The sequence below is a fragment of the Sminthopsis crassicaudata genome, chromosome 2, assembly GCF_048593235.1.
Source record: "Sminthopsis crassicaudata isolate SCR6 chromosome 2, ASM4859323v1, whole genome shotgun sequence".
Classification (NCBI taxonomy): domain Eukaryota; kingdom Metazoa; phylum Chordata; class Mammalia; order Dasyuromorphia; family Dasyuridae; genus Sminthopsis; species Sminthopsis crassicaudata.
Window position 1 is genome coordinate 488,773,748 of NC_133618.1, and position 20,783 is coordinate 488,794,530.

At 32.4% G+C, this 20,783-nt stretch overlaps 1 protein-coding gene across 18 annotated transcripts in view; it reads left to right on the forward strand.

The window, feature by feature from the left end:
- CHD9 (chromodomain helicase DNA binding protein 9) overlaps window positions 1-20,783 on the forward strand; it is a 241,857-nt gene that overhangs the window by 204,907 nt on the left and 16,167 nt on the right. For 10 of the 18 annotated variants that reach the window (XM_074293386.1, XM_074293394.1, XM_074293384.1 and 7 more), the window contains 9 exons: window positions 309-426; window positions 2,971-3,028; window positions 4,421-4,463; window positions 7,567-7,786; window positions 11,249-11,451; window positions 11,883-12,788; window positions 13,678-13,841; window positions 16,707-16,979; window positions 17,911-18,079. In XM_074293386.1, the coding sequence (XP_074149487.1) occupies window positions 309-426; window positions 2,971-3,028; window positions 4,421-4,463; window positions 7,567-7,786; window positions 11,249-11,451; window positions 11,883-12,788; window positions 13,678-13,841; window positions 16,707-16,979; window positions 17,911-18,079 (2,154 nt within the window). The remainder of the gene's footprint in view (window positions 1-308; window positions 427-2,970; window positions 3,029-4,420; window positions 4,464-7,566; window positions 7,787-11,248; window positions 11,452-11,882; window positions 12,789-13,677; window positions 13,842-16,706; window positions 16,980-17,910; window positions 18,080-20,783) is intronic. The other 8 variants (XM_074293392.1, XM_074293396.1, XM_074293402.1 and 5 more) reach the window with 5 other exon arrangements.

A 20,783-nucleotide genomic window follows, 5' to 3' on the forward strand; every position in this document is an offset into this window, starting at 1 on the left:
CTCCCTCATTTTGATCACTTTTATCTTACATTGCAGTGTAGAATAACATTAAGTTTTTTGGCTTTCTCATCACACTGTCAACTCATTGAATTTACAGACCATTAAAACCGCTATATCTTTTTATTCAATTCAGCATTAATTGATTATCTGTGTACAAACTGCTCTGAAATATACTTGATATACAAAGATTAAAACACTATGGTCTCTACTCTCAGGGAGTTTGTAATAATCAGATTCAATAAACCATTTTGGTTTACTGTATCTTTAATAAAGAAAAATAACAATAATATAAGCATTGATATTTTCAGGTTATGAAAAGTACAACACAATCAGAGCAGACCCAGCACTGTGTTTCTTGGATCGAGTAGGAAAACCTGACGAGAAAGCAGTTGCTGCAGAACAAAGAGCAAATGATTACATGGATGGGTATGTGCAATTCTTAATTGTACCAGCTGTAAACTTTTTTAAAAAGCAGAATCTATATTTCTCTATGATCTGTTTAGCAATATTATATAAATTTGAAGTGGTGATATTAAATAATGAACAATAAAGAACTGAAACCCTTAAAACATTTATCTAGCTGTTTTTAAAGCAAAGGATGTCTTCATTTACTTTTTAAGTGAGCAAAGTTTTAAAAAAAAAAAAAAAAGAAGAAGAAGAAAAGAAAAAAATTATTGAATTCACAATTGGTAGACCTGAGTAGACTTCTTACTAGATATAAAATCTCAGGTAGGTTACTTAAACTTTGAGCTTTGTTTTCTTTATTTGTATAATTGAGAACTCCACTATCTACCTCATTGGATTCTTGTTAGGATTAAAAGAAATGATTATATAAAATGTTTTTAACCATAATTTCCTTTAATTATGTTTGAGTAATTGTAATTGTTATCTTCCATCATTCAGAAGACACTGTGCTACAGTGATGAAGCAAATATAACAGTCATGTGTGGTAAACAAGTAAATGTGACTTATACACATTCTTTAAATGAACAAGTAGTTTGAGACCATAAGAGAAGTACTATAACATGGCAAGTATATAAGAAAAAGGAAGGAAGAATAGGACTATGAGACTACAAACATCTGCTACTGAAAAAGTTTAAAGGATGTTTGGTGAAATTATTTGGAAAAACAGCTTTGAATGGTTCAATTTGGAGACCTCTCAGGTCGGCTAGGAAGAGATAGCTCTAAAGCATAGTGCATAGAGCAATAGCCCTGGAGTCAGGAGAATCCATGTTCAAATCCAGCCTCAGATACCTAAACACTGGCTGTGTGATTCTGTACATTCCCTCCCCCCCAAAAAAAATCACTTGGGAAACAAAAAATCTTGCTGCTCTGCATTGCATATAGTTGAACAAGAAATATAATTAAATGCTTGCATTTAATTACATATAAATGGTATGTTAACAAGACCGGTATTAGGAAAGGTTTATTACTTTGCAAATCTGTTTCTTGCAGTGCTTCATCAGAAATTTGCAGTTGCATTGCTGAATTTTTTTTAATTAATTAATTAATTAAAATTGATAAGTAGGAAGATTTATTTCAACCCCTCTACTCATGAAACTCCTTGGCTTCCAGGAGAAAACACAGTATTCCAAATACTAATTTAGAATGTGACTTCCTTATATAATTAGGACAATTCATGTTTCACAATCATTTGTAATAGTGGAAATATGAAGATGAAGCTAAGTACAGTTTTTCAAGTTGTTACTAATCACCTTTATGTGAATACATTAAAAAGTAGCTTTTCTTTGCAATATTGCTTACAATATAGATGCAAAACATAGGATACTTCTATATTATAGAAACGCACAGCAATTTCATGCACCAAAGTGTACAGAGATATACTTGGAAATTGCCATTTTTCTTAGTCTTAGCAATAAATTTTAAGTAAATTCATTCAAGTAACAAAAATAGAGTCATTTAATTTGACTTGCTTTTTTTTTTTTTAAAGCTGTAGCTCTCTTATTGATTAATGGTAAGATTTTTCACATTATACTATGATTCATAAAAATAAGATAATTACATTTATGAAGAAGTTACAGCTATAGATAATCAAATTACAAAGTAATATTTTTGATGTTTCTCAGTGTAAAAAATACTTGCTTTGCAAATTATATGTAAAAAATTAAAGACCTATTTATTTATCACTTCATCAGTCTACAAAATTAGATCTTATTTTATGTTAAAGACCTAGATGTTCATAAATACAAATAGATGAGAAATTCAATTTCCAGGCCTTAGATACGTTTAATCTTTTTTTCCATTTGAACAAGAATATTGAATAGATTTTGCTTTTTGTTAGTGTGTTGAAGCAAAATTTTGAACCTAACCAGTCTTCCTATATTTTAACTGTGGCTGAATAAAGGAATTCCCTGGTTTACCAAAGTAATGCAAATTATTAGTGGCTGAAAAACAAATACAAATTTCAATATTATCTATGTTTTGAAATTTTGTCTTGATTAAAAAATGGGCCCATTTATTGCATTATGATGGTGATAATTATTTTTATATTATAAATATGAACTTTAAAGGATTTCTAATGAATTTAAGAATGTTATTTTATGTTTAAGATGTTTCTGTTTCATGAAATTGTTTAACATTATTGATTTTATTAAAATGCTAGTAAGAAAATCATTTGTTTTGATCTTTTTATTGGGGAAAAATCAATTTTTTCAAAAGGAAGGAGAGAGTTTATAGCATAAAGTTTGAAAACTACTGTCTGAAGGAATAGGTGGTGATCTGAGCCAACCTTTTTTTCTTTTAAGTGTCTTCCTCACTATTGTAGCATTTTAAATCTATTTTAGTTGAAGATGATTTCAAATTTCCTATCTTTTGCCTTTTCTAGTTATGGGATCTATTTCTGTTACAGAAAATGAACCAAATAACTCTTTCATCTAGACTTTTACCATTTGTCTTATCAAAGTGATAAATGCATGGAAATAATTGCAATGTATATTGGTATATTAACAGGGATGTGGAAGATCCAGAATATAAACCAGCTCCAGCTTTATTCAAAGATGACTTGGAGGTATGTTTTATAACATATTTAAAATCATTGATTATAACTATCTTGGTTTCCATTTCTATTTAATGTATGGCTTCTTTTGCATGTAATTCTATAGGTTTCCATTTTATATAACACTTCTATTTCAAAATAGATAGGCAAGATCATTGTAGCACATATTTGCTTAATTTAAAGCTGGGGCATATTAGTCAATTACAAATTATATAAATAACATAAAAACAGCTTCAGATTTATTTGTCATTGTATTCACTTTTGCATAGTAATGGGTAACCATCATTTATGACTAGTATCAAATATACAAACATAATTGTAGACAAAGTTATAAGGATGATTCCTTTTCATTCTTCAGTACTTGGAGATTTTGAGATTTCTTTAGTGTGGGTACTGAGTCTATACAAGCAAATTGCAACCCTACTTTATGCCTTACTAGATTATCTTTGGGAATTGCTGTGGGTACAAATTTTTTTTAAATCATCAAAAGTTATCATTTTATTAATAATGATACTCTCTTGACTTCATTAAGGTGGTACTTAGGTGTCAGACAATTAATTTGTCATTGGACCCATACTGATGACTTCTCAGCTTTATCAGATCCAATAAAGCTTATATTTCACTGGTGTAGATTGTGAGAACTTAAAGCTACTTCTGCACTTTTTTCAGGAATCACAGATTTCTTTTTCAAATGTCTGTTTTGACTAAAAGTCCAAAACACTGATAAACAATTGTTTTAAAGTTAGTCTTCATTAGTTATTGACTTTATCTCTAGTAAAAGTACATATTTAAGACTTCCAGATTTTTTTTTCATTATTTTTTGAAAATTCCACCTAATGAATGTGATTTCTGTTAGTTAGCTGATAAGTTTAGTTTTAGATGTGCTGAATTTAAGTTAATAGTAATGTATACAAGTGGAAATGGTTTATGGAAGATTGAAATACAGATCTAAAACACAGATATAACTTCAAGCCCTGAGGAAAAAGATTTGGGAGTAATCTAAATTGAAATAATTAAAAAGATGGAAATACATGCTCTCACTCAGAAAAGCTAGTTAGTAGGAGGTTTAAGAAAAGGAAAATAGGGGGCAGCTAGGTGGCGAAGTGGATAGAGCACCAACCCTGAATTCAGGAGGACCTGAGTTCAAATATGATGTCAGACACTTAATACTTCCTAGCTGTGTGACCCTGGGCAAGTCACTTAACCCCGGCCTCAGGGGGGGGGGGGAGAAAGAAAGAAAAGGAAAAGTGAAATTTTGTTCTTTCTAAGTTAACAAAGCAAAGAGCTTTCAATTTTAAAAAATATTATCTTTTCTTTTTTGATGTGTCCTTGATTGTTCTGACCTGCTATAATTTTTCACCATCTGATGCCCCTAACTTAAGTTTTTTTTTTATTTTTTTAAAGGATGATATTTCATCACCAGGGGACCTTGTAATAGCAGATGGAGGTAAAATACATTACTTATTTGATGATTTTGTGTGTGTGTGTGAATTCTTAATATCAGGTTATTTGATTGATAAACCATAAACCAGCTTGTAATTGTTGAACCAGCTGATAACTTCTGTATCCCTTTAACAGCATTTTGAAAGGCATAAGTCATATTAGAGTAGAGTTTTATTTAGAGTTGTTGCATTCATTGATGAAATAAACTTTGCATCTCTTTAGCTTTATTCAGCTGTCCTGGTCAGAGGTTAGGTTTTAGCAACCATATTTTATTTTTTTTAATTCTTTTTATTACACCTTTTTATTTTCAAAACATATGCATTTGCTAATTTTTCAACACTGATCCCTTGCAAAATCTTGTGTTCCAAATTTTTCCCTCTCTTTCCCCCACTCCCTCCCCTAAATGGCAGATAATCCAATATGTTTTAAACATGTTAATATATGTGTGTGTGTGTTAAATCCAATATATACATGCATATTTATATAATTATCATGCTACACAAGAAAAATTAGATCAAAAAATTTTTTTTAATGAGAAAAAATAAAATGCAAGCAAACAACAAAAAGTGAAAATGCTATGTTGCAATCCACACTCAATTTCCACAGTCTTCTCTTTGCGTGTAGATGGCTCTCTTCATCACAAGATTATTGGAACTGGCCTTAATCATCTAATTGTTGAAAAGAGCCAAATCCATCAAAATTGATATTTGTATAATTTTGTTGTTATGTACAGTGATCTCCTGGTTCTGCTCATTTCACTTTAGCCACCATATTTTAAGAAAAAAGTAGTAAATTGAAGAGTTACAAGGATGGTTGATTTGATAAAGGGTTTGGGAACATTTAGCATGAAAAAAAAAATTGGGGGGAGGCACTTTGAAGGAGAGACAGGTATGGTATATGATAATTGCTTTAACATTTAATGGGAAGTCTTAAAGGTGCTCTTAGTGCAGAACTGGCAATATTTTGTAAAGTAGGAGAAGGGAAGGAAAAGGGAATAAACATTTATATGCCTGTACTTACTTATATACCTGTATAGTGCTTACTATGCGTCAGGCATAGTGCGAAACAGTTACAAATATTATCTCAAATGATCTTCTTATTCAGCTTGTGTCAAGCTAGAAGGCTTCTAATTCTGAAATCTATAATTCTTTGAGTCTTTTTTTATTTTATATTCCATATCTTTCACTGAATGTAGAGATCTTATTGGCAGATTAATGGAATTTTAAATATTGTTATTGATCACTGCATTAAATATTTTCATAGTATTGAGAGCTTAACTTATTTCATAATTTTTTTAATCAAACCTACATTTAAGATTTTGTTATTTCTAACACCAAATCAATTTTGTTCTCTAGTCTTCATATTTAAGTCCCATGCTTCATCACTCAGTTTCTACAGTACCTTTTTGAGACATTGCCATGGCCCAGTTTACTGCTACAAAGAATGGGGAATGGGAAATAAAATCTTCAGACAGCTGGTCAGAAGGAAGTCTTCTTGTATACATGCTTACTGAATCACAGTTCCCTATCAGTCACCTAGTGACTGACTAATAATCAGAGCCCCATTTCCATCCATAGATCAACAATGCCAATATTCTTCATTGACTTGTATAATTACATTTTGATTTATAATAGTAGAATATTTTGCTCTTGAAAAGTAAGTTATTTGTTGTATTTTATATTTAGAGCCTTAAAGTTTATATGAGAATACTTTAGTGCATCTTGGATGTAATAGATGTGGATATTTCTCTTCTGTGGTAAAGATTGCAACCCATTAGAGTCTACCTATTCCTTATTCCTTTGTTCTTTGTCCATTACTTTCCATTGTCCTGCAAAAAGTGTTCTTGAAAGACTCCCCTTCTAAAACTCTTGATATTGCATAGATACCTGATGAAGCACTCATGATATACTTTATTTGTTCCTCATTCACACAACATTATTGGCCTATTATTTTATTGTTATACATTTTTCTGATCAATGACATCACATTATCATATGGTGCCTCCCAAGCAAATGGTTTTTAAAAACATTGATGTTAATTAGCTAAAAAGGTATTACAACTGGTTCCTGTTTTAATTTATTGAGATAAACCTGTAAGAGAAGGTTTTAATGTGTTTCAGTTTTTCATGGGGTTTTTTTTTGTTGTTGTTGTTTAAGTTGGAAATAGAAAAACAATAACAATAATATTATATACCTGAGGGCTAAAGATATGGAAGCAATTAGGTGTGAATAGAATATTGGACCTGGAATCAGGAAGATCTAAATTTGAATCCTCCCTGCCTCAGGCATTTTCTAGCTATATGATCCTAAGGCTCAGTTTTCTCAGTCCATAAAAAGGGATTCAACACCTAATTTCTGGTGCTTTTGTAAGGACTAAATGAGATTGCATGTTAAATGTTTTGAAAACTTTTAAATATTATATTATCTTTTTGTTCCTCTGTGGATCAGAGAATATTAGAATATTATTAGAATAAAATATTAGAATATTATTAGAATAGATATTTCAGTATGTCATTAAAGGTATAGCATAATGAATAAAGGGAAGACGATGTTTGAAGTTGCTTTGACTTGAGTTTATGTCTTGCCATTGACACAAACTAGCTTTGTGACCATGAAAAATTACCTAATCTCTGAGTACCCAAGCAGTTTAGAAGCTAAAATTCAGCTGTAAACTAAAAGTTACAGATAAGTTGCTGAACTGTATCAGTGGAAAGAGTTTCCACATCAAGTAATCCCTACATTGTTGAAATTATATCCAAGTAAAGAAATATGTTTATATATCTCTACATGTTTACATATTTTATACAAAAGTGCAAAACTAGCTACTTGCCTACTTTTCTTTGAATATAGTCAAATACTGTAATTCCACAGTGATGAGATGATTTGGATGCCTTATTGAATTTCATTGTAATGAATGTGGATCTCTGTTTATGAAATGGAATTTGCCACAATTTGAAAATTAGTGATTTTGAACTTGAGTAGTACAAAACAATTGCCTTTTCTTTGACTTATTGATTAAAGTTTACTAAACTATTGCTGCCTTATATTCTAGTATTACACTAATTATTACCATCATTTATTTTGTGTTTTATAATTTTTATAATTCAGATGGCCAAATGATGGAAGGAGACAAGATTTATTGGCCTACTCAGTCTGCTTTAACCACACGCTTGCGCCGCCTCATAACTGCATATCAACGGACTAGTAAAAATAGACAAGCCCAACAAATCCAGCCAGCATTCTCAGTACAGGCCAACGTGATGCAGCCACCTTATGAAGAAACTGCTCTTAACCCTAAAATAGCAGCCAAAATTGAAAGACAGCAGAGGTATGATGAGAACATCTATGTTAATATTTAACATAGCAGTGTATAAATTCATTTTAGAAAGTACAAAGATATGATTAAATTTTGAGGGTTGCTTCTTAATGAGCAAAAAAAAAAAAATTAAAGGACTCTAAAAGAAAAAGAATTTGGGGGAAATTAAATATATCCAACAAAAAGTTGTGTCATGAGCTAAAGTTTAAATATAAATACTTGAAACCTATATTAAATTTCTCTTACCAACACAGAACTGGTAATCTCAATGAAACTGAATTCAGTTTATAAAGTAAAAATCTAATGAAAATTGAAATTTGAATTTCAACAAAAGTACTACTACACATCTGAAGGATAAATGATGCTATTTGCTATCAGATTTTGTGATTCTTCACATATATCTGACTTCCCTCCATGACCAAATACCCAAATTGTATTTTACACACCCACTTATTTCCATCTCTTTATTATCCATAAATTTCTGACTTTCAATCAACTTCTGTCCTCACCACTGTACTGAAACTTTATTTTTAAAAGATACCAATAATCTTTCCTTAATCCTTGTTCTTTTTGCTCCAAACATCACCTGGTTCCTTTCCTTAACTTTCATAATTCTTTATTTCATAATTCAGTCACCAAGTCTCAAAACCTTTGTTTAACCATCATGTCTTATGATTGACCAAATCCTATCAATTCCATATTGTCATTCACATTCATCTCTTTTCATTTTCATTGCCTTCTATTTTAAACCATTTATTATCTTATAATTGATTCCCCCTCCTCCCCCAAAGCTGGGGTTAAGTGACTTGCCCAGGGTCACACAGCTAGGAAGTGTTAAGTCTCTGAGATCATATTTGAACTCGGGTCCTCCTGAATTCAGGGCTGGTGCTCTATCCACTGCGCCACCTAGCTGCCCTTAATTTATTTCTTATAATAGCTTCTTAACAAAACTCTGTAGTCTCCATATGTGTGTGTGTGTATGTATATATATATATATATATTTTATTTTTTTTTTTTGTTAGGCTTGAAGCTGAAAATTCAAAGCAGACTATGGGATTTGAGATCCAATAATTATTCATTCTGTATAACAAAATCAAGCTTTGTAGAATTGACTGTTTTCTATCCCAAAAAACTTTTTAATTTCTGCATGGAATTGAGGACAGTAAATTAGGAAATTTTAATTTATATATAGTCCATCTGGAATAACCAAATAGGCTTTTCAAAAAATGATTTAACCGTAATCGCAACATCCAAATACTTGTAGGTAATCCACAAAGGGTTCAGGAATTTTCATTACATTACAAGTATGAAAGATAAACTAATTACTCTCTCTGTCTTTGGTTTACATACAATTAACTTTCTGTCTCTAGTTCCCTCCAGTCCTTCCCCCCCAAATTTGTGAAAACAGTGACTAGCAATGTAGAAAAATGGGAAAAAAAGTAACAAAACATCGTTTGAATTGTAAGAAGAAAGGATTGTTTATTCATCTAAAATATTTTAGCCTCTGGAAAGGAAAGGCAGAAGTTGGCAATGATTTGGTCTGATTATTACATCTTGTTGAGGGAAATAAATTCCTTTCCTGTAACTTTATTTGCTTCACAAGAAATTATTAGATTTCTAGAATTTTTTTCTTAAGATTCCTAAATTACAGTAATTATTTTCAGAAACCAGTGTTCAGACATATGTTGATGTATATTCCTCCATTCTCTCCATAATAGTACATCCAAATTAATCCTCCTAATCTTTTTTTCTGGTTGAAAGCCTTTATATCTTACAAGTCATTAGGAGCCCCTGAAGTCCAAGATAATTAGGCCTGTCTTCAAAAATTTTTACAATCCTTACTCAGAATGCTTTCTCAATATTATCTCCCACTTTTCTCAAACATGGACCCTCCATCCCAATCATTCCAGAGCCTATACTTTGCTCATGTTATTTCTACCATCTAAGATGCCCTTTACTAACTTACTCTTCATCTAGCAAAATTTTAACCATCCTATACTGTGCAGCTCATACTCACATCATGCAAAGTAACTCCCAAACATCTCTAGACTATAGTACTCATTACCTCTTCTGAATTCCTGTGTTCCATTTCTCTACATTAATTTGATACTTTATGTACTATCCTGCATTAGTTTTACTTTTCATATGTATATGTCTTATATTTACAGTTAGACTAGGGGCAGCTGGGTGGCACAGTGGATAGACAACCAGCCCTGAAGTCAATAGGATCTGAGTTTAAATCTGGACTCAGACACTTAACACTACCTATCTGTGTGTGACTCTGGGCAAGTCACTTAACCCCAACTGCCTCAGCAAAAAAATCAAATAAACAAACAAACAAATAAACAAACAATTAGACTAAAGATCCTTGAAAAAAGGAAGCATCTCTCCTACTTCCTAGTTTTTCAGTGCCTGGAAACAATATTTTCCTTTCTATTTCCACTACTACCATCCACAGTCATGTTTTGGCTACCTGTTATCTAAATTGTTATAAACTCATAACTAGTGAATTTGCTACTATATCCTTCTGCCCTTCTCCCCTCCCAATTGTTTCATCTCTTGCTCAAAAAATTATTTATGTGGGACAGCTAGATGGTACAGTAGATAGAGTGCCAGCCCTGAAGTCAGGGGGACCTAAGTTCAAGTTTGTCCTCAGACACTTAATACTTCCTAGGTGTGTGACCCTGGGCAAGTCACTTAACCCCAATTGCGTCAGGAAAAGAAAGAAAGAAAATTACGTATATGATTCCTCATTTGCTACAAAATAAAATCTATAATTTTAAACCTAGTATTCTGGCTCCAAATTACCTTTTTAATCTTCTCTCCTGTTCAGCATGCATCAACTAATAATACCCAGCATGAATGATACCTCCTTGTTTTTGGCTTATATATATTTTTAATTTTAGGCTTCCTCTTTCTTTTCCTGCCCCTAGATACCCCAAATTTTCCTCTTTCAAAATCCTACTGTCCTCTAACACTTATTCCACTATATCTTCTCTGATAAGCCAGCTTTAAAAAAAATCCCCTGCCATCTGAATTCTTTATCAATGTTATATAATTCATGTGATATATATATGTATATGTATATTCCATATTGCTTTTTATCATAGACATGTGACAGCATATATCATAATCATTACCACATTGCAAGTCTCTTGAGGCTAAGAACTATAACTTTTATAGTTTTGTGTTATTCACAAAGCTTAGCACATTATTTTGTGCATAATAGGTACTCAGATATTTGTTGACTTATTCAAAATAGACAATTCAATGAAAATTTGAGTAAATGAATGAACAAATCAGTAATTAAAATTTATATTTGTAATGATATTGCCATGGGTTAAATCACTAAGTTTCAAAAATTCTTCATATGATGAAATTCTGAGTAATATAATCTAAATTCAGGTTACATAAATTTTTGTTCTAGTTGCTTAAATATGTGTTGTTCTTTTTTTCAACTTAATGAAAAAATAGATGGACAAGAAGAGAGGAAGCTGACTTTTATAGAGTTGTGTCTACTTTTGGAGTGGTATTTGATCCTGACAGAGGACAATTTGACTGGACAAAATTTAGAGCCATGGCTAGGCTGCACAAGAAAACTGATGATAGTTTGGAAAAGTACTTATATGCTTTTATGTCCATGTGCAGGAGAGTTTGCCGCCTTCCTTCCAAAGAAGGTTTGTAAAATCTTTCTCTACATATCTAAAATGATAAATATCTTAAGTAATGTTACATTTTTGTCCAAAACCACAAAATTATTTATGCTTTAATTATATTTGTAATATTCATTTCTGATTATTTCTATATTTTAGTACTACTCTTAAAAATCCATACTTTCCTATTTATTTAAAATATTTGTTACTGGGATTGGGATAATGGGATTGACTTCAGGAAATTTAGTATTAGAATGCTGTAAAATGATTTTATGGATATTACCCATTTGATTTTCACATTAACCCAATGAATATAGCTCAGGGAGGTAATCTTTTTCTAAAGATGAAGAAACTAATAGGAAGGTATATTGAAATTTCATTTTAGTTTATAATCAGTTATTTATTTTTAGTGTGTAATGCCCTATTTTGAAAGTGTCTGATTTGTCTTAATGTAGAATTGGTGGACCCAAGTATTTTTATCCAACCCATCACAGAGGAACGTGCTTCTAGGACTTTGTATCGTATTGAGCTTTTGAGGAAAGTACGAGAACAGGCTCTTCGACATCCACAATTATTTGATCGTTTAAAACTTTGCCAGCCAAATCCAGATTTGCCAGTCTGGTGGGAATGTGGCACTCATGACAGAGATTTGCTTATTGGAGCTGCTAAGCATGGGGTTAGCAGGACAGACTATCACATTCTTCGGGATCCTGAACTTTCATTTATGGCAGCTCAGAGAAGCTATAGTCAAAATAAAGGGACTCATTCAAGGACTTCTGCCCCACTTATACAACAGTATCAAATGGCACTTTCTACTTCCCCTCTGGCTTCTCAACCAAGGTTACTGGATACTAAAGGGAATGCTCTTGAAGATACAAAAGTTAAAAATGAAAGCCTTAAAGAGGAGCCACAGTCTTCTGAAGAAGAATCTGTATCTTCTGACGAAATTAGAACAGGAATAAAATCTGAACCTTTAAGCCCAAAGAATGGTGTTTTGCCACAAACAACTGGAGATCAGAAGCCTACTGGGAAGGTTGAAACAGATAGGCGCATGGTTGCAGCCAGGACAGAGCCCCTAACCCCAAACCCAGCTTCCAAGAAACAGCGAATGCCTAAAAGGGGATCTGAATCCAGCTCTGATTCAGATTCTGATTCTGATAGATCATCTTGTTCTTCTAGATCATCATCTTCCTCCTCCTCCTCTTCTTCTTCTTGTTCTCACTCTCGATCAGGATCTAGTTCTTCATCATCTTCATCTTGTTCTTCAGCAACTTCTTCATCCTCTTCTTCCTCTTCCTCTTCCTCCTCCTCTTCATCTTCATCAGAAGAAAGTGATAGTGACGAAGAAGCACAAAAGCGAGGTAGGGGTATACATTATCACTATTTTATATATCCACAAATAACAAATATGTTAGTTTATTGAAACCACAATTATGTTAAAAAGCTCACCAAGTTGAATTTTATGTAGTAATGTTTTATTAGAAAAGTACTAATGAATAGCAAACTAGAACCTTTTAATAATAGGTAGCTGGTATGGTATAATTGAAAAAGAATTGGCCTTGGAAATGTGCTCTTGTGCTCCTCTCCAGGCTCTGATACTTACTAATACTGTGACCTTGGGCAAGATGCTTCACTTTTCCAGAACTCTGTTACTGTAAAATGATGGAATTGAAAGAAAAGATCCCTAAGGCCCCTTCCAACTGTTAAAGCCAATGAGTCTACACAGTAATAATACATTCTCTATCCAGTGGAATTTGGAAGCACTAGGAAAACTATATACTCAGTACTCCGAAACAGAAAACGAAAACTGCTGCATTTTGGTACTATTAATTTGGTTACTGCTTCATAGTCTTTTTCTAAGAATGCCTTTAATTAATTATTATAATCATTTCAGAAATAGCAGTAACCAATGTAATGCATGTGGAAAATATTCTGTAACAACTTAATTGCCAATTTCAAAAAAGAGTTATTCTTTTTTAAAATTGTTTTATTTTCCCAAATACACGTAAAGATAGTTTTCAACATATATATTTGTGAAACTTTGCATTCTAAATTTTTCTCCCTCCATGCTTTATATTTTCCTTTTGAATTTTGCTTTTTTTTCCCAAATAATTTTTTGATTCCATTGTCAAGTAGAATTTAAATATAATCTGGATTATAAAGTACCTAATTCAGTTCCACAATCGTTTATTAAACACCTACAGTGTATTCTTAAACATTCATGTAGATAATGCTAACTGTTGTTATTAGCAGAAGACACCACTCACATGAAATCATATGATGAGGAAAGTGTTGCATCACTAAGCACTATACAAGATGAGACCCAGGATAGTTTTCAGATGAACAATGGAACACCAAATTCTGCTTACATCTTACAAGGTGGATACATGCTCGCTGCTTCTTATTGGCCAAAGGTAATTTATTAAAAGAATTCTTCATTTTTCTGGGTTTTTATTTGAAATTCAAACACTAGGTTTTTTTGTTTTGTATAATAATGCAATGCCTGAAAACTTAGAAGATATTTTATTTTGAGGGTAATAAAAAGCATAGAAATCATGCAAAATCACCACCACCCTAAGTCATTGTTGAAAAAATATATTTTATACATGCAAATAATTTGTATAGGCAGTTTCCAAACTATGAATATGTAGTATTCCAAAAGTTCTTCACACCATAAATTAGTTACGAGAACTTTATTTTCCAATAGAAGTAATGTTATTTATACATGACAAGACTCCAGACCAGCTCACAAAAGCCAATATAATCTAAAACGAACCTGAACGTACCTTATTAATAGTACTTGAGAACCTAACTACCATATATACTAGTGATTCTGTTTCTTTGGAAAATTGCATAAAAATTTGTAACTTTAGAATACATTTTTCTCTGTCCTTGAATTGAAAGCAAGGATTTCATTCTCCAGCTCCACAATACTTGTATGGAGCTTTATAGTCAGGGGCTCTAGCACTGCCAATGAGGACGTTAATAATTAAAGGAGTTTGGTCCATCTTACAAATAACATTGAGCAACTTGTATGAGCACTTAGAAGTAAAGATACATAATGGTGCGGCTACCCATTAAGCATAAATGCTAAAAGACACTTCTGGAATCTGGATCAGTTCTTCATTCACACTCTTTCTTCTGGATATATTATGGATTGGTCTACCTTCTTCCATTTTCATTTTTTAAAGACACTGCATTAAAAAATTTTTATGCAGTGTTACTTCATATCCCCAACTTATTAATTTATTCACTAAGGAAAAGCAAGAGGTAATGGAGGGGTCTTTGGATCAATGAATGACTATAAAGATTCAGCAATACTTTATTTTTTATTAAAGGTTTTTAATTTTCAAAAGATATGAATGGATAATTTTTTAACATTAACCCTTGCAAAACCTTGTGCTCCAATTTTTCCTCCCCTTTTCCTACCTTCTCCCCTAGAGAGCAAGTCATCCAATATATGTTAAACATGATTTAAAAAAAAAAAAGTTAAATCCAATATATGCATACATATTTATACAATTATCTGGCTGCACAAGAAAAATCAAATTAAAAAGGGAAAAAAATGAGAAAGAAAATAAAATGCAACCAACAACAAAAAAAAATGCTATGTTGTGATCCACACTCAGCTCCCATAGTCCTCTCTCTGGGTGTTGATGGCTCTCTTCATCACAAGATCAATGGAACTGGTCTGAATCATCTCATTGTTGAAAAGAGCCACATCTATCAGAATTGATCATCATATAATCTTGTTGCTATATACAATGATCTCCTGGTTCTGCTCATTTCACTTAGCATCAGTTCATATAGATCTCTCCAAGCCTCTCTGAAATCATCTTGTTGATCGTTTCTTATAGAGCAATAATATTCCATTATATTAATATTCCATAACTTATTCAGCCATTCTCTAGCTGATGGGCATCCACTGAATTTCCAGCTTCTTGCCACTACAAAAAGGGCTACCACAAACATTTTTGCACTTGTAGGTCCCTTTCCCCACCTTTAAAATCTCTTTGGGATATAAGCCCAGTAGAAACACTTCAGCAATAGTTTAAAGCATTTTATCATAGGTCCTATAAATTTTATCATGGAAACTCTTGGGTGATGAGATTTAGTAAATAGGGCTTGGAGAAGAGGAGAGATAAGAATGTACAAAGGGATCTGTGCTATAAAAAATTTTAAAAAAAATGTGAATGTAAATGGGCAGCATTGTGGACAGGGAAAACTAAACTAGGGGCAACTAAGAAGGAATTGAGAGGCAGGGCAGGAAATTCCAACAGATAACAAAGCCCCTGCCCCTTCCTAAATAAAGGTTCTTCAATAAATTGAGATTGTATATACATATATAAATTAAAATATGTATGTTTTTCCAGAAACAGATGTAATTCACAAGACTTGTGTTTAGGAGAAAACATGCTATATCTACCTGCTATATCTAGCTGTTATTAGACAATTTACTTGTTCTCTTTAGTAATTGGTTGACGTTAGAGATTTGACAGAAAGTGACTATGTAAGTGAATTATACCATACAGAGACTATCCATATTTATATATAAAAGTTAAAAGATATTTTTTAACAGAAAATGTTCCAAAGTTTCTTATGTGATAGAGATTCCTATGATCTTTTCTGATTTTCTAATTTTAAAATATGGTAATTTTTTAATCAGAAAAATTGGATCCTTACATTGCATAGTTTTCTATAGCACACTGATTAATTTTTTATTCCCATTTTAGGTTTTTATAACTGAAGGACTTAATTTCAGCTATCAGTAACATAATTGTGCAGCACAGAGTCTTATAGTAAAAATCAGTAATAATGCAATTAAGTTTAAAAAGGACATAGGAACTCAAGATGATTTATCCATTAACTAGACATATTTTTGCAACATTCCCTTTGTTGGACAGCAATTAAAAAATACAAATTGAAGGAAATTTTTGAAGAAAAATCTTCCTTGAAAACTATTTTTAAGATATTACATTTTATTTTTCCTCTTGTGTTAATGTTAGGTCAACTATTTTAGTCTTGTTGAATTTTTCTCTCCCAAGTTGGAGGTTTAACTCATTTTAATTTTTTTTCTGGTTCCAGCTTCAAATAATCAAGTCAGCCCCATTTGTTCACTTGATATTTTATGTCTCTATAAAATGCATTTTGAAGTTCTGAATGTTTCTTCACACATTTGTAATGTGTTTACACTTTTGCTGAATTAAATCCAGTAATGTGTCTTTGAAAGTTTATCACCAAAGGTCTATTCTGATCCTTAAATTGCTCATGTGACACAGGATCGGGTAATGATCAATCGGTTAGACAGCATTTGTCAAACAGTACTGAAAGGAAAATGGCCATCAGTCCGGAGAGGTTACGAGGGCAATGCAGTGGCATCTTTCTACACGACCAAGCTTCTGGACAGCCCTGGTGCTGCTGCAGATGCTGGCGAGCCCCGTGTGCCGACTCCCCCAAGTGCGGGGGCGAGAGAAGAGCATGACCAGTCCACACAGATGTCAAAGGTGAAGAAGCATGTACGAGAAAAGGAGTTTACAGTGAAAATCAATGACGTATGTTTATTTTTATTGCCCTAGGACCTGATTGCGATTGCCGTGTGCAGCATGTTTTTTTCCTGCAAGTGGCTGCCTGCTCTCACTCTTACTTCTTTGCACACTAGTTTTCGGTATTTGGATTGGGTTTCTTTTACACATTCAAAATGTTAAAACTTTTGTATTCTACTAAAAGGATTATCCCACTGATCAAGTTTTTTCCTTAAATTAGTGTGATGCAGTTTCTAAGCGTCTGGTCCATTTTTGACACAGGGATACACAGTGTGGTATAATGGATGGAGTACTGAACTTGAAGTCCCAAAAAAACCTGGGTTAAATCCTCATTCTGGCCTCTTAGTAGTAAAGTGACCTACAAAGTCATTTCACTTCTCTGAAGCTCACACAACTGCCTGTGACGCTCAGATTTTGAGCTGTTTCAATGGGAAAAATTCCTTTCCTGATAAAAGTACATATCTTTGATATATTTTTGCAAAGAACAATACTTTTTAATACATTTGACTGCTGCTACAAATAAGACTAAATTTTTATATATTTTTTAAACTATCTGTGACTAAACTCATTATCCAATTACACAAAGTGATAAAATCCTCTAAAAATAGCCTATGTTAATGAATAGAAGATACAGTTGTATGGCAATCACTTGAGAGATGATTTTTGGTTGGAAAACTATATGTGATAACTTGGATATTTCATTTAAACTGGATAATTTAATATATCTATAACAAATTTATTCAGAAAATCCTAAACTTGGCTTAAATTAGGAAAAATATAATTTCATAATTAATTTTTGTGATTTTTTTTTTCCCAATATTCCTCAGATCTTCTGTAATAGAATTTCTCTTTAAAATCCTTATCTTGAAGGACATGTTTTTGGGTTTTGGAGGGGGGGGTTGGGTAAATTTTTATCTTAATGCTCACATTTATTTAACAGGAAGGAGGTTTGAAGTTGACTTTTCAAAAGCAAGGACTTTCTCAGAAAAGGCCATTTGAAAGTGAAGATGGTTCACTTGGACAGCAGCAGTACCTGGCACGGCTTCGGGAACTTCAGAATGCTTCAGAGACCAGCCTAGTCAATTTTCCAAAGTCCATGCCAGTATCAGGTAAGCAAATCATATATTAATGACCTCATAATAATAAAACTTCCTCTTTATTTCAGAATTCTACTTATGATACAATTTATGAAAAATTTATCAGTCCTTTTACTTTGTTTATTTCTTTTAAATATTAATAAAAATAATAACAGTATTATTAACTTGGACTTGGACTCAGACTTGGACAGAACAAGCCTCGGAGGTAGTTCCAGTTCTTTTACTAAGTGGTTGTGTGACAACTTATTTTGCTTCTCTGGGCTTCACATTACTCATTTATTAAAGAGGAGTTCAAATTGAATTATAATTCATAATTCCATAATACTTTAAGGTTGACAGTATGCTTTCCTCACAAAATACTATGAGGTAGACAAGTAAAAATATAAAGAATCTGTGCTTATATTAGATTTAACATGTTTCTACCATGCCATCTAGAGAAGAGGGTGGGAGAAGAGGAGTAAAATTAGAACACAAGGTTTTGCAAGAGTTAGTGTTGAAGAATTATCCATATATATGTTTTGAAAATAAAAAGCCTTAATTTAAAAAAAAATACACAGGAAAAAAAGAGAGGGGGAGAGGGAGAATCTATGCTTTTATTAGAATTGGGTAGCTCCCTTTGTGGGAACTATTTCCATCCACGGGTATTGCAGCACATCTGTGATTTTGATAGATTAAACCTAGGAATTGCTTGAGGCACACAGAAATCAATTGACTTACCCAGGATCGTGAAGCTAATAGGTTGTCAGACATTCAAGTACAGATCTACCCGGTTCCAGTAAACATTTCACTTACTATATGCCAAGCACTGTATTAAGTGTTAGAGATACAAAAAAAGGTAAAAGACAGTCTCTGCTCTCAGAAAGTTCACATTCTAAAGAGGAAAACAACATGCAAATAGCCATGTACATACAAGCTATATACAGGACTAAATGGAAATAATCAACAGAGGGAAGGCACTAGTATTAAGGGTGATCAGGGAAAGCTTTCTGTAAAAGATGGGATTTTATCTGGGTCTTAAGAGAAGTCAGGAAGCAGAGATGAAGGTTCTGGGGAGTAGGGGAAATTACAGCCAGTGAAAATATCTAGAGTCAGGAGATGAGAATTTCTTGTTTAAGGAATAGCTAGGGAGACAGTATCATAGGAAGGAACTGAAAAAAATTAGGGAGTAGGGAGAGGCAGGACATGAAGGACTTTGAATGTCAAACTATTTTTTTTTTTAATTCTAAAAGGAAATAAGGAGCTAATGGGGTTTATTGAGTCAGGAGGTGACATAATTAGACTTTAGGAAGATCGGTTTGAGAACTGAATGGAAAGTTGGACTCGAGTCCAGAGAGACTTGTGGAAGGGAAACTAACTAAGCTTATTTATTACAATTTTATTTTGAAACAAAAATTTAATCTTATTTATTTTCTTCCTTTCCCTTACTAACTAAAAATATTCACTGCATTAATTGATGATGCTTGATGCTTTAAGGTATTTTCTTTTTAATGCTGTCCTTCCAAAGTTAAACCTCTCCCACAAAGAAATTGAAGAGCAAAATGGCTATATGACTTGTTCTGGAACACATAGCTAGTAAATGTAATCTCTAAATTCTCCTTCTAGTGTTGATATTTTTGGATTTATTATTCAAATCAAATTGTATGCAGTTTCCTAGCCTAGGAAATAATTTCATCTGAGAGTTATTAAATATATTTGAGAAAAATTCGCTTAAGACCATACATTAACCCTCAAAAAGAACATTAATATATAAAGTATTTTGCATTAAAATTTTCTAGTTGACAGAATCATGTTCATTAGAACAGAGGTTCTTAACTTTGTTATTGTGGATCTCTCTTAATGATGTCTGTAGAACTATTCTCAGAATCTTTTTCAAAAATTCACAGTTGAAGGAAATACTAAATTTCAGTGATAGGTGAGTGAAAATAATTTTTCTATCCAAGTATAAGGAACTCTTTGGGGATACTTGGAAGCCAGTTTAAAACTTCTGAGTTAGAATCCTAGGAGAGAAACCTAAAATTCCACTCAAGACAGGGATTCCTTCTGTCAGATCTTTGATAAATTATCATCTAGCCTTTGCATGAACATCTATAAAGGTAAAAGCTTTACAAGATAAGGTTAAACTGTAAGAGGTAATCTAAGGCCCTCCTTTGATTAAATAAAGTTCTTTGCTTTTCTTTTCCCTACCCCCTTTTAATCCTTACTTCAGGATCAAGAAGTTTGTTTTCTTGAAGCTATTGCCTCCCTGCTAATCCCTACTAATGCCTCTTCTTTATTTGTAATCTTTTTCCTATTGAGCTAGATAGATGTATTTCTACATCAAATTATATGTTAAATCCTCCTTTGCTTCATGTGAATGAGATCCAGCTAATGTTTTCTTCTTACTTCATATTTGTATATTCTTGTATATTCTTTTTTTCCTTGTATCATAGTTACAAGAAATAGCAAGTTCCCCTTTCTTCCTTATTACGCTAGTGAATTCCTTCTTTTACCCACCTTTCTTTTTCTCCCCAGATTCTCAAACAAACCTATTCAGCATTCAGGACCTCTTTTATTTCTTATTTAACTCTTTTAATACCTTATACATTAAAGTTCTGAAGGAACATGTGTTTTCTTCCCCCATTATTAGAATGTTAGCATGACATCATGATCTTAACTCCTCCAATTGCTCAAAAAAAAAAAAAATTGCCCACTCTAGTCTCTTGTATTTGTATTTCAT